General features: G+C 56.1%; 4 protein-coding genes across 4 annotated transcripts; 3 read left to right on the top strand and 1 right to left on the bottom strand.

The window, feature by feature from the left end:
- Nucleotides 1-2028: 2028 nt before the first annotated feature.
- Nucleotides 2029-4818, top strand: CHGG_06464 (uncharacterized protein; the record flags this gene model as incomplete). Its single annotated transcript, XM_001222558.1, has 2 exons — nt 2029-2584; nt 2672-4818. The coding sequence occupies 2 exons, from the start codon at nt 2029-2031 to the stop codon at nt 4816-4818; spliced, it is 2703 nt and encodes a 900-aa protein (XP_001222559.1).
- Nucleotides 4819-5836: 1018 nt separating this feature from the next.
- Nucleotides 5837-7456, top strand: CHGG_06463 (uncharacterized protein; the record flags this gene model as incomplete). The annotated part of the gene is made up of 1 exon (XM_001222557.1): nt 5837-7456. One exon carries the CDS (start codon nt 5837-5839, stop codon nt 7454-7456), a length of 1620 nt encoding a protein of 539 aa, XP_001222558.1.
- Nucleotides 7457-8275: 819 nt separating this feature from the next.
- Nucleotides 8276-9370, top strand: CHGG_06462 (40S ribosomal protein S4; the record flags this gene model as incomplete). The annotated part of the gene is made up of 3 exons (XM_001222556.1): nt 8276-8289; nt 8448-8870; nt 9019-9370. The coding sequence occupies 3 exons, from the start codon at nt 8276-8278 to the stop codon at nt 9368-9370; spliced, it is 789 nt and encodes a 262-aa protein (XP_001222557.1).
- A 1381-nt stretch (nt 9371-10751) lies between these two features.
- CHGG_06461 (uncharacterized protein) lies at nt 10752-11027 on the bottom strand (the record flags this gene model as incomplete). The annotated part of the gene is made up of 2 exons (XM_001222555.1): nt 10752-10860; nt 10957-11027. 2 exons carry the CDS (start codon nt 11025-11027, stop codon nt 10752-10754), a joined length of 180 nt encoding a protein of 59 aa, XP_001222556.1.
- Nucleotides 11028-12905: the final 1878 nt, after the last annotated feature.

The raw sequence follows: 12905 nt of genomic DNA, 5'->3' as shown, positions 1-12905 counted from the left end.
TGACCGATTGCCCTGGCCCGGAACCAAGAACGCCCACGCAGGCGCAACACCATTTGTCATTTCGGCGCTATGCAGCGCACTTGTGTTCGTCCAAGGGCCACCGCTGAACCGAAGACCCCAGCCCCAATGGGTGAGAGACGACGGTCTTGGAAACAACCCCCCAGTGAATGAGAAAGGACTGGCCGACTGAACTGGATCCGAAGAGATGGTTGGAATCCATGATACGACTTGACATTTAGAGTCCTACGCGCGCCGCGGCCGAGCGAAGTCGCCCCCCTTCCTCCTGGGCGAAGATTGAGCTGAGACTGCATCAATGCATATGAAGATTGACTGTTGCTCAACCATCAATCAGCTGAAACGGTACTGATTCGAGGCGCAATTTCGAAAAACAGACTCCAATACACAGCAGAAGCAACTGAGTAGGGCCGCTTTTGGCTCTGGGATGTTGAGGAGGAGAAGCTCCTGTGCCCAGCGCTTAGCGAGCCGGCTGATTGATATAACCAGACAACGAAAGAACCAACAAAATTACCCAAGGCACCCAAGTCCGCCAGTGCCCACAATCAAGGCCATGGCTAGGGCCGCGATGGAATCATGACACCATGGGTCCAAGAAATCTTCTTGATGAGGGGCAGCAAGTTGATAAAAACTCAAAAACCTTGCGCTTGCGTGCCCAGACCGGGGTTTGGATCTTGTTAAGTGGAGAAGTGCAGGGCCTCCCTGGCACCGGGCACCAACGGAGAAGCTTTGCTGATAGCCTGATTGCGCCGGTCGTTGATCAGCGCAGAGCCTCATCGCCGAGAGGGGAAGTGATCGAGCCCACGGGAAGGCAGCCCGGATCGGCGAGAGGGCGTCCAGATCGATGTGCACACGCCATCATGATCATTCTCAACAGGACAGGATCCGAAAATAAACATGTCAACGACAAACCAGGTTTACCCGGACTTGGGCGGCAGGCCCGGCCCCATTGTTCACGCGGCAGGATTCATTAGCGGTTCTCCAACCTCGGAGATGGTCGAATGGGAGTCGAGAATGTTGCACCTGAGTCAGCTCAGTCAAAGCCATTGGGAGACTCCATATCGCCCACCAACAACCTAGGCAGAAGCAGGCAGAATGCGAAGTGGGAGCGCAAGCTTCACCTGCTTTGGGCATGGCGCACTCATGTTTGTTGGTCCTTGGGACGCGGGGGACTTGTGTAAGAGCAAAATATCGGCTTGGCAGGGGCGCCTTCTTCTTTGGGACGAAAAGTGGTATCGCAGACTCGGCTCTGCGGCCAAAAGATGCCGTGTGGCGGCCAATATGCAGGCGAATCTCCCGGGAAGCACGATGCAGGAACGGACGAGATGGAAGGAACCTGCACTGGAGAAGCGCCGACCATGGATCGAGGCACCTTACCTCTGTCGCCATCGCAGGATTCACCTGTGGCATTCTGAACTCGAAAAGATTGACTTAACAACCTAGGTTTTTCAACTGTTGGAGGAACGAGGCCATTCTGAGCCCATTCACACACGCGCCCACACAAAAACATGCCATCAACCTGTCAAAACTCGTCAGCGGGCGGTTGGTGTCCGCCGGGCGCGTGGGAGGGTTACCGCACATGCGTGATAATTTCCTGAGCCCCCCCCCCCCCCCCCCACCCCCTGACAAATTTTTTGATGGAATTGATGATGTTGAATTGAAAAACATTGGGAGCTTCAGCTGCGCGAGATGGTCAGAGCTATCTCGTGATGGGGCCCCCCCCCGCCCGGGGGAAATTTTTTGGGTGGGGGGAGAAAGAGAGGCACTCTGGAAAAAAAGCGTGGGGGGGCCCGGCGCCCCCCCCTTTTTCGCCAGAGCCTCCTCTGGGGGCCGGGGAAAGCAAACACGAAGGGGTGGTTCGACCACGAGGTTGTAAAAGATTTGTTTGCGCCCTTCAATAGGGGCTCAACATCCACCAGACACCCTCTTTACAAGACGCGGCTTCTCTCGGGAGCACTCCATTTTTGGGGGGAAAAAAACGCCTCGTATTGTTAATACCCCCCCAACACCATAATGCTCACCAAGGCTCTGGCCGTCGCGGCTTTGGCTGCTGTCCCGGCCTTGGCAACCCCTGCCGTCAACGTTTACTGGGGACAGAAGGGCGTGGCCACAGATAGGCTCAGGACCTTTTGCGATGACTCCAGCTTTGAGTATGTCACTGTCGGCTTCATCAACAAGTCGCCCGAGCAGGATCCGTCCAGCTTGAAGTACCCGGGAAGCGACTTCGCTGTTCATTGCGTCGAGGCCAAGTACAAGGACCCCAACGAAGTGGACTCGAACCTCCTTGCCCGCTGTGGTCAGATCGCCGCCGATGTCCGGTATTGTCAGAAGAAGGGAAAGAAGGTGCTTCTCTCTATCGGCGGCCAGTGGGATCCGCCCCATACCGACTACACCATCTCAAGCGGGCCTGCCGGCGAGTACTTTGCCGACTTCATCTGGGGCGCCTTTGGTCCCTACAACAAGGACTGGGAGGGCAAGCCAAGGCCGTTTGACGACTACTATGGCGCCGAGGAGGGCGATGAGCACTTTGTATTTGACGGCTTCGACTTTGATATCGAGCACAAGTTCGGTGAGACTGCCCTCCACCTCCTCTCCCTTTTACACAAGTTGTCTTCCCTTGCCTGGTGATAACCCGATGATGCTAACGCCTCTCCAGAGGACCAAACCGGCTATGTTGCCATGGTCCGGCGTCTACGTGGCTTGACCAGCCTGGACACGAGCAGGAAGTACCTCATCACTGCGGCTCCCGAATGCCCCTTGGAGGATAAATATTTCAAGATGAAAACCATCATCAACGAATGCCAGTTTGATGCCTTATTCATCCAGTTCTACAACAACGACATGTGCGCTGGAGTGAACAACAACAACTTCGATGCCTGGGCCTCGTATCTCAAGAACACCGCCAGCAAGAATGCCAAGATCTTCCTCGGGCTGCCTGGTTCCAAAGCGGCTGCTGGTTCGGGGTACCTCCAGCCTTCGCAGGCACACGCTCTGATTAACAAGCACAAGAACAAGCCGGCTTTTGGCGGTGTTATGGTGTGGGATGCCGTTTACGGCAGCGAGAAGTTCAGCGGCACCCGTTACTACGACCTCATGCATGAGTATGCTTGCGGGCCGGCGTCCCCAACCACCACGTCCACCGGCCCGACCCCAACTCCGACTGCCTGCGTTAGGTGGCATAACGTTGTCGGCGGCGACACTTGCTTTGATATTGCCAACTACTACGGGATGACTCTGGATGACTTGATGGCCCTCAACCTTGGGATTGACTGCCTGCTACTAGCGCTTGACCAAAAGGTTTGCGTGAAGTTTGGCATCCCGCCTCCCGTCACCACTTCGACCACCAGCACTTCGACCAGCTCCAGCACTTCGACCAGCTCCAGCACTTCGACCAGCTCCAGCACTTCGACCAGCACCTCGACCAGCACCTCGACCAGCACCTCGACCAGCACCTCGACCAGCACCACGACCAGCACCTCGACCAGCACCTCGACCAGCACCTCGGCCAGCACTAGCACTAGCACTAGCACATCTACCACCTCCACCACGGCCGAGCCTTCCTCCTCGGTTGAGTCCACTTCAACCGCCGAGACTGCCACCGAGACTGCCACCGAGACTGCCACCGAGACTGCCACCGAGACTGCCACCGAGACTGCCACCGAGACTGCCACCGAGACTGCCACCGAATCCGTTTCTGAGTCTGTCTCTGAGTCTGCCACCGAGGCTGCCACCGAAACTGCCACGGAAACCTCCACCATCACCTCCGCCCCTGAAGTCACTCCGACAACCAGCAGCGAAACGGCGACTGCTACTTCGACTGAGGACGATGACACTTGTGAAGATGAGGAGACTAGCACCTCAGCCGTAGAGTCCGCCACCGAGTCTGTGACTATTACCTCGGCCCCCGAGCCAACCTCCACCAGCAGTGATGTGGCTACCAGCACCTCGACTGGCGAGGACGACACTTGTGAGGATGACGAAACCAGCACCTCCGCTGTCGAGTCCGCCACCAAGTCCGCTACAATCACCTCTGCGCCTGATTCTACTTCGACTGACAGCGGCGAGCCGGCCACCAGCACCTCGACTGAGGATGACACTTGTGAGGATGACGAGACTGGCACTTCGGCTGTCGAATCTGTCACCGAGACTGCCACTGAGACTCCCACCGAGACTGCCGTCGAGACTGCCACTGAGACTGCCACTGAGACGGCCACATCGTCCGATGCCTCCATTACCGGCACGTCGACTTCGGACGGCGGCGCCAGCCCCAGTATCACCGCTTCCCAGAGCATGACGACGTCGACCATCTACACGACCACCACCTACACCATAACCTCGTGCGCGCCGAGTGTGACTTCATGTCCCGGCCGCGTCGTGACCGAGACTATTGCCGTCAGCACCACTGTCTGCCCCATCACTGATGTTGTCGGCGGCCCCTCCTCCACCCCCTCGGTTGACTCGCCCGAGCCGACTTCCTCGGTCGACTCGCCCAATCCGACCCCCGGTGAGGGCGGCGATGATGACGACGAGGCCGACTTGACCTCGACCACCGCGATCACCACCACGCGCTTTACCACGCTGACGGTGCCCAAGCCCGAGCCTACCACTCCCGTCGAGGAGCCCACCACTGCCGTCGAGCAGACTACCCCTTCGTCGGCGCTCTCGTCGGCCCCGTCGGCCGGCTTCCCCACCACGTCGGGCTTCCCGTCGACGACTACACTGCCCGTAACTGGCGGTGCTGGCCGCAATGCCGTGGCTCTTGGTGTGCCTGCGGTAGTGGCGGCGCTGTTCTTTGCTCTTTAAGTGGTGTGTTAAAAGGGCGGCCAGGATGATTTAGGCGGTTTTCATTTGTTTTGCTAGATGGTCTTTTGCGCTTCTTGTAGATACCACCTGTTACTATCTAGCATGTGCGGATAGCATTTTGGGGTGTCATTTTTTCGTGTAGTTGGAGGCTTGGTGACGGGGGTGATTTGGGTAATGCACTTGTTGTCGTTGGACTGTGACGTGCCCATCATGTCTGATGTGTTTCAATGAAGTTCATGTCTTGCTTTGGGTAATCTGTGGATGTGCAATGTGAGTCCAGTTGTTCATGTGTGGCAAATGTTCTTTACCACTACCGATGATTTCGGTTCTGTTCGCAATCTTGTTATCGTGATTTAATACACGAAGTACATTTTATGCATTCCGCTTCCATCTCGCAATTTCCAGGATGTCGGAGGCTTGCTCGTGAACAGTTGAGTCTCATGTCTCCAGGCACTGTGTATGTAAGGCGCCTGTATGTTGGTTGTATGCAAATACCTCGGGAGGTAATTACCCGGTGCTCGACGCGCCGAGTTTGTAATTACGGTCACATTGCTCGCGCATCCACTGAAAACCGATTGCCCCGTTGCGGCCGATTGGTTGGCACGCTGTTACTCATGACCAATCACAGCGCTGTTCATGCATACTCAGTGCTCCGACCGGGGCCTTCGGTTCAACACCCTGCTGACCCGCGAGGTTCCAGATCGCCTTGGACTTCCAATCCTTGGATCCTCAAATTCCATTCCTCTCAGTGAGTGACCTGGGAGAAGCCGAACAATGGGGCTCTGAGCCACCTTGACTCGCAGCTGTCTCTCCTTTACCCCAGACCGAGACCTAAAGCTACTGTGTGGTAGACTCTCCGGTCGTCTGATGCTGCAAAGAATTCAACTACGGTAGACTCGTTCTCCACGCGTGTTCCGCCTCCATCTTCCCCGCCCACACAACTCGTCTTGTCCTCCGACTCCTCCGGGCAACGCCCAGACCATCTCAATGCCCCCCTCTCCAAACCAATTGCTTCACGATGGCCACCATCGAGCCGTGGCTCACGAACCTCCTCAACAAGCCGAAGAGTCCCGCTCTTCCGCCGATACAGCCCGTGTCCCTCAGTACCACCACCGCAAGCCAGCCCATCTCTCTCCCCCCACTGGGTCCCGAACTCGCCAGCAGCCACAGGTCCGAGAGGTCTGCGCCGACACAAATTACCCCGCTCTCCGCCGCCGATGACGCTCACCCTGTGAAGCCGCTCGGAAGGCCCGACGACGCGTTCGCTTTGCACACTGCATCGATCCGCCCCCTCCAGCTCCTGCTCCGCGAGTCCGAAGCAAATGTCCCGGCCAGTACGTTACGGAGCATTGTCGATGATGGGCCGGGCAGCCCCGATGACGTCTTGACGAAAAAGCGGCACAGGGCCCTCACCACCAAAGAGGATTTGGTCCAATTGCCCAAGTTACCGAAGAAGCAGAAGTCTGCCCAGCAGGTAGTCCCTCCGATCATCGCTGGCCTCCACGAGCCCCCGCCCGATGCCGCTGTTTTCCCGCCTATCACGTCGGCTTCTTTCGATGATAATGAGAACTTCAGCCTGGGACCATGGAAGGACACCGGCAGCGCTAGCGAGGACCGCCCGGCCCTATTCTCCGCTGCTGATGCCGAGTCGAGCAATAATCCCAAACCGAAAAGGCGGCCTATGAAGCCAAGAAGAAAATGGACCGAGGAGGAGACTAATAACCTGTTGCTGGGGGTGAGCCGCCATGGAGTGGGGAGATGGACTACGATCCTGGAGGACCCGGGCTTTCAGTTCAACGGCCGGACTGCCGGCGATCTGAAGGATCGCTTCCGGACATGCTGTCCCGAGGAGCTGCGGCTAACCGCGACCAAGGAGCAGGCCGCAAATGGGGAGCCTGGACCAGCGGCTGTTGCCGATGGAAGCGCAAAACCTAAACTCGGGATACAGATAGAAGACATCCTTCAGCCGGCCGGGGACGAGGGAGTTGAGAATGGCAACACCTCACCGTCCGCTGCCCTGGACTGTGACGCGGCGCCCAAGAAGAGAAAGCCCCGAGCGCACCGTAAGAAGCTGGAGGACCTAGCCGAGCTGGGCATTCATGGCCCGTTCGAGAAATCGCACCGCCGGAAACGCCGCCCTTTCACCAAGCAGGACGACGACGAGATTTTGGACGGCCTCAGCCAGTACGGCCCTTCCTGGACCAGGATCCAACGAGATCCGAAATACAATCTGTCGAGCCGGCAGCCTACAGACTTGCGTGACCGGGTCCGGAACAAGTACCCTGATATTTACGCAAACATTGAAAAGGCCAATTCTCCCAAGGATGCGTGGCGCGGGAAGACCAACATCCTAGAGCCGTCCGTCAACACAGCCAAAGATAACTCCCGGAGCACTACTGCCCTCCCCTCATTCGAGCCCCAGCTGAACCGATCGGGATCAAAAGAAGACATGTTGCGGCGGACCGCGACCCCCTCCGCTTATGAGTCGACCGAGTCTCTGCCCGCCCTTGCTGACATCTTCGACATGACCGAGGCGCACAGCTCGTCCTTTCTCGGGAGCGCGTCGGATCTGGATTTGAACCATCTGCTCGACGATCCCTACAGTGGGAGTGAGCGCCGCCTCGGCCTTGGGAGGTGACAAAAGCTTCAAGATAGTATTCCTGGCGAACCTGTGTTTCTCTGGGGCAGCCATTCATTGTGCTGGGCCCTTTGGCTTGATCCCCAACAAGTCTAACCTTTTGGGGTTGCCTCTACGGCAGTGGACGCTCCTTTGTCCTGTGTTTGTTGTTACGTGTGTAGTTTGTCATTATTGGACCCGCGACCTCGCCGCAGACTGTCCGCGAGAGCTATAATCGGCGTTTTTGGTTTCGGGATTTAACTACGGGGGGGTAACATATTAGATAACAACTTAGGGAGCAATCTCTACCGACGGACGAGAATCACTTCTCGCAGGGTTGATAGTGGTGTTAGCTGATTTAGATAATAAGTTTTATGATTCTTCGGTCTCTTTTCATCAGGTCGCCGGCGACAAATTCGCCTGTGTCTGAACAACTTGGTGGATCTCCCTTCCCTCGCTGACATCATTATTGTTGGTTGACATTTGCCCCTCAAAAAGTGCTATATCTGTGCGAAGAGAAGTCTCGATATCCGGATGGCTCGGTGCATTGTGAGAGGGCGCCAGGGAATGCTTTCAAGTGGAGAATTGAGACTATCGTGAATCGAACCGCCTCCTGTCGAAAGTGTGGTTGAAGAGGCATCATTGGGTAGGTAGCCGACCCTAACCCTTAGGCTATCGACGGAATTGTGAATTGTGCCCATCTCACCGCCTTCAGTTCCCCACCAAATTCAATAGGGCTTGGGCACAAAATCAATTTTCTGGTTGATTTACCCGCACTTGCACTTCGCGGCATCCCTTTCACTTTCCCATCGACCAGCTCATCGACCAACAGCAGCCAAAATGGGTAGAGGACCGTAAGTGCCCGATTCAAAACCATTCGTGGACGCCGGCAGGTCGTTATTATCAATCGAGAGATTTGCGAGGCCGCTGTTGCGGAATTCTCCAATCTCTGGTTCTCGGCCTGCTAATTTCGAGATCTTGAGATTTCGCGATGCTAACCTGACGGCAACAGTAAGAAGCACCAAAAGCGCCTAAGCGCGCCGTCGCACTGGCTCCTCGACAAGCTGTCGGGCGTGTATGCCCCTCGCCCGTCGGCTGGCCCGCACAAGCTCCGCGACTGCATGCCGCTCATCGTCTTCGTCCGTAACCGGTTGAAGTACGCCCTCAACTACCGCGAGACCAAGGCGATCATGATGCAGCGTCTCGTCAAGGTTGACGGCAAGGTCCGCACCGACGTCACCTACCCCGCCGGCTTCATGGACGTCATCACCATCGAGAAGACGGGCGAGAATTTCCGCCTCGTCTACGACACCAAGGGCCGCTTCACTGTCCACCGCATCCAGGACGAGGAGGCCAAGTACAAGCTGGGCAAGGTCAAGCGCGTGCAGCTCGGCCGTGGTGGTGTGCCATTCTTGGTTACGCATGATGCGAGAACGTGAGTTCTTCCGACATCTGTCAGCCGTTGGACCAAGCTTTGGTGGATCGCTGGGTCCTTCCGCTCTGCGGGAACCACGATCAAAGCGGGGATCTCGACGGTTGGTATGTCAAAAATTTCCTCTGGTATGCTAACGATAACTCGACAGCATCCGTTACCCCGACCCGCTGATCAAGGTCAACGACACAGTCAAGATTGACCTCGAGACGGGCAAGGCCACCGACTTCATCAAGTTCGACACCGGCGCCATTGCCATGGTTACTGGTGGTCGTAACATGGGTCGTGTTGGTGTTATCACCCACCGTGAGCGCCACGATGGTGGCTTCAACATCGTCCACTTAAAGGATGCCATCGACAACACTTTCACCACCCGTGAGAGCAACGTCTTCGTGATTGGCAGCGAGAAGCCCTGGATTTCCCTCCCCAAGGGCAAGGGCGTCAAGCTCACTATCGCCGAGGAGCGTGACCGCAAGCGCGCGGCCACTCTGGCGAGCCACTAAAGGGTTTAACTACGAAATTGGGCTGGTCAGTAGGTTGCTAGATTTACAAAAGCATGCTGGATGGAGTACCGGATGTCACTTTAGCTTAACTCGGTATACCCGGGTCAGGAATCGACCCGTAAAACTGAACTGCCCTTCCGGATGAGACATGACTTTGCTTTCCTCTTTTTTTGTGCCTTGCCTCCAGATGTGCTTCGAACGTTCCAGCCCTGCCCGTTTAACGCGGATAAATTTTCCTGTCACCGCCCCAACCGCCCCTCGGAGCGGTGAAGATCTATCACATCTCGCAACGTGCATCGAGAGGCGTTTCAGGCCGCCACGCGCGAAGCAGGCATCAAGGGCCCCTCTTTCGAAGAAGAAGAAAAAAGACAGAGCTTCATCCCTGACCGTCTTTTACCTCCTGTCCAGCGGCTCGGAATGAAGTCCGCACATATCGTTGGGTTGGGGTATGGGCATTCCGTGGGGTGCTTCTACCGTGAGACATCGGGCCTTCCTCCGAAGTATCCCTACTACCTGCACATCTCTGCTTGTCTTGTCTGGTTTGATGTATGCGTACTCGGGGCGGTGTCTCGGTGACGACTCTGTGCAGAGAGGGTTGGCTGGGTTGGGTTGCATCCAGATTGGAGTCTCTTCACTCCGTCTCTCGCTGTGTACACCAGTTACGGTGTATGTGGAGAGAAGGGTCCCTGAACCCCCACGCCTTGTTTTATTATTTTGATTAAAAGATCTCGCATGTGGGTAATGCACGGGGAGGATGGGGCATGGGGCAGCATGGGCTGAGCCATGCAGCGGGAGGTGGGGTTGGACTGGGTTTGGCTCGGTTGGATTCGTTCGCTCTGTTCATCTACGCTATGTTATGTATGAAGGTGGGCTGGAGGGCTGGAAGAGGCGGTGGAGGTACATACGCGCTGTTGCTGCTACTGCTGCTGCTGCCGGGCTCAGATGGACGGGCTAAGGCAGGTACATGGATCTCCGAGGGGAGGTGCCTTAGCCCGGTAGGGGGTTTGGGGTTGGGGTGTGTGCCTGCGTTAGGTTTTAGAGAGGTGGTTTGTTGGGGCTTGAAATGAGCTTCAGCAGCGGGGAGTTTCGGGGGTTATGGTTTGGTTTGGTGTGGGTCGAGTCAGCAGACAGACGTTGAGACGAGGTTGCTTAGCTGCGGATTTATTCTCTCTCTTTCGGGCAACGGGCGTCACAATACCAGGCTCAGCAAGACAAGCATTGAAAGTTTCTGAAGGAGATTAGAGGCTGAGCCGTTTCCTGGGGTTGTACTCGGAACCCCCGCAGTGCGGGGCGAGAGCAGAGATGCACCACTGGCTCTTACAAAGAGGACGACGATCCCGATCGGAAGCGCTGGTGTCCTCGTGCTGTGGCATTGCATATTCTAGATGCGGCGGTAAGTCCTGGGCACGGAGTTCTCCTCAAGCTCCGCTGGCTTATGCGGTGGTATACGAAATTGGGGGTTAATGTACATGTACATGGTACCTCTCGGTCTCTCTGTGTGCAGTTTTTAGGGGGTGGGGTTGGCGTACCACCGCTTTGTGAGAGGCTTTGTGATAGTTGACCCCGGAGTGCCAGGTTGTACGAACGAATCCGAGAGAGTGGATGCGGCGGTTAACGAGGCTTTGGCTACCTCGACCCTAGCCCCAAGCCTCGTCATGTTTTACCGCGCTTGACGACACCTCAATGGAGAGTGGAGTGATGATGCATGCGAGTCTCAACCATTCCAATTCCGCTGGGTAAATCACACTGATTTCTCTGTCTGAGTTTTTTCTAAGTCTCGCCTGTTTCTTATTCCATTTGGGCTGAAATTAGGATATCAGAATGCGGGGGTGACAAGCCCAACCGCGTGAGGTGATAGAGGATACAAGACACCGCCGCCGGCCGAGGCTCGGCCGTCTTCAAAAGCCCCATCCCCATGCATGGTCCATTGTCCCTTACAGTCATCGCGGGGGTGGGGACGATATCGGATTTGAAATCGGCGGAAACGGTGGGAATTCTCCGCCGTGCAGCCCGGGGGCGTGGGGGACGAGGAAGCGAGGAGGTTTGGATTCGATTCCAACAAGAGGCTTCCAACTCCTCGCACCCCTAAATGCTGATGCCTCAACTCACATCGTCTTCCGGCCGAATTGTGGTGGAACGAAGAGGAAAAAATTGGTAAAGTAAAATAAAAATAAAACCCGTTCCGGAAGGTATTCACGTGCCCTGTTTTGTTCATTCTCCGAGCATCCAGTCCCGATGCGCGTGGCTGGATGTTCCTAAACTTGTTGCAGACCCGTGTTAGTGGGACGAAGGTTGACCTCAAGCGCTCCGAGGTTGTGGAAGCAGGTCGGTGGACCTGTCGAATTGTGGGTCAATATGCGATAGAAGCGGGGGCGGCCGGTGTGCTTGGCGCCGATCTGGATTTGACGTTCCCATTTTCGGCAGACGAGACCCGATTGTTCTGAAAGCCTCGGTGCCTGCCCGGTGATTACCGGGCCGTATTATGTATTTCGAATCAATGAACCGAACCTATCGAGCAACTCCTTTTTCAACTCGAAAAGTTATTCGAGGACCTCGAACGGAGTCAAATTTAACTTTAGTTTGTTCAATGTTGAAGCGGTGTGGGCACCCGCCACTCAACGTGGTGTGACGACGACGTTGCTGAACTTTGTCTAACTAGAACCTTGGGTGTGAAAACCTTCAGCTTCATCACAAATGCTACCCGTCCCATGACCTTCCCCGCATGCTGGCTGCACGATGGTCGCGTGGTTTCAATCCATTCGCGGTAAGCCGAAACTGCGAGAGTTGACGTCCACGTCATGATCTTACACTTCTTCTGTACACCGCATGTTTCCGTTCGAACGGCAAAGGGGGTGTCTGCCTTGCTGACATAACACTTTGAATTGCTAACTATTTTGGAAACAGCGGATAGGTTAACTGTTTGCCAGCGGATGGGTGTGAAATTCAAGAGTTCGCATCCGTCTTCAGTCTTCGGGTTGCCCCCCGAGGCCCCCCACGCCGTTACGTCGGTATCGAATGGGTGTGCAGTTCACTAACGCTCCTGCCATCTCCGTCAGCCCACGCCTTGGCCCTTAACTTCGCTATTTTTTTTTCCCACTCCCTCCACCGCCCTCCCGCTTTCCGTTTCTTCACACGGCAGCATGGTGCGCTAATTACTTGCCCTGCCTTGCAACGCAGTCCACCCATGCGACTCCTCAAGGCTCGCACGTTCTCGACTCCTATTCCTTGCGCAGCCCTGCTGCGTGCACCACTGCACAACATGAACCAACCTGGAAATGGGTTGGTCAAGTGAGCCAAGCTGCTTCTTTTCCGCCACCAGCCACTGGCCCCCTTTCCGCCCACGATCCATCACACCTGTCAGTGTCCCCTTGGGTCCCTGACTTCAACGCCTCAACCGCCGTCTCCGCTTGACATGGCTTAGTTTGCCCAACTCTTGATTGGATCGGCCGCTGCTCCACACATCCTGCACACCGGTCCGAATCAGGAAACTCAGAGGCGTTCTTAAAGAGAGAAGACACCGACCGCTTGGACAACC

The sequence above is a fragment of the Chaetomium globosum genome, genomic scaffold (assembly GCF_000143365.1).
Source record: "Chaetomium globosum CBS 148.51 scaffold_3 genomic scaffold, whole genome shotgun sequence".
In the NCBI taxonomy this organism is placed as follows: Eukaryota; Fungi; Ascomycota; class Sordariomycetes; order Sordariales; family Chaetomiaceae; genus Chaetomium; species Chaetomium globosum.
The sequence above is the reverse complement of the archived record's forward strand: the minus strand, read 5'-3'. Positions and strand labels throughout refer to the sequence as shown.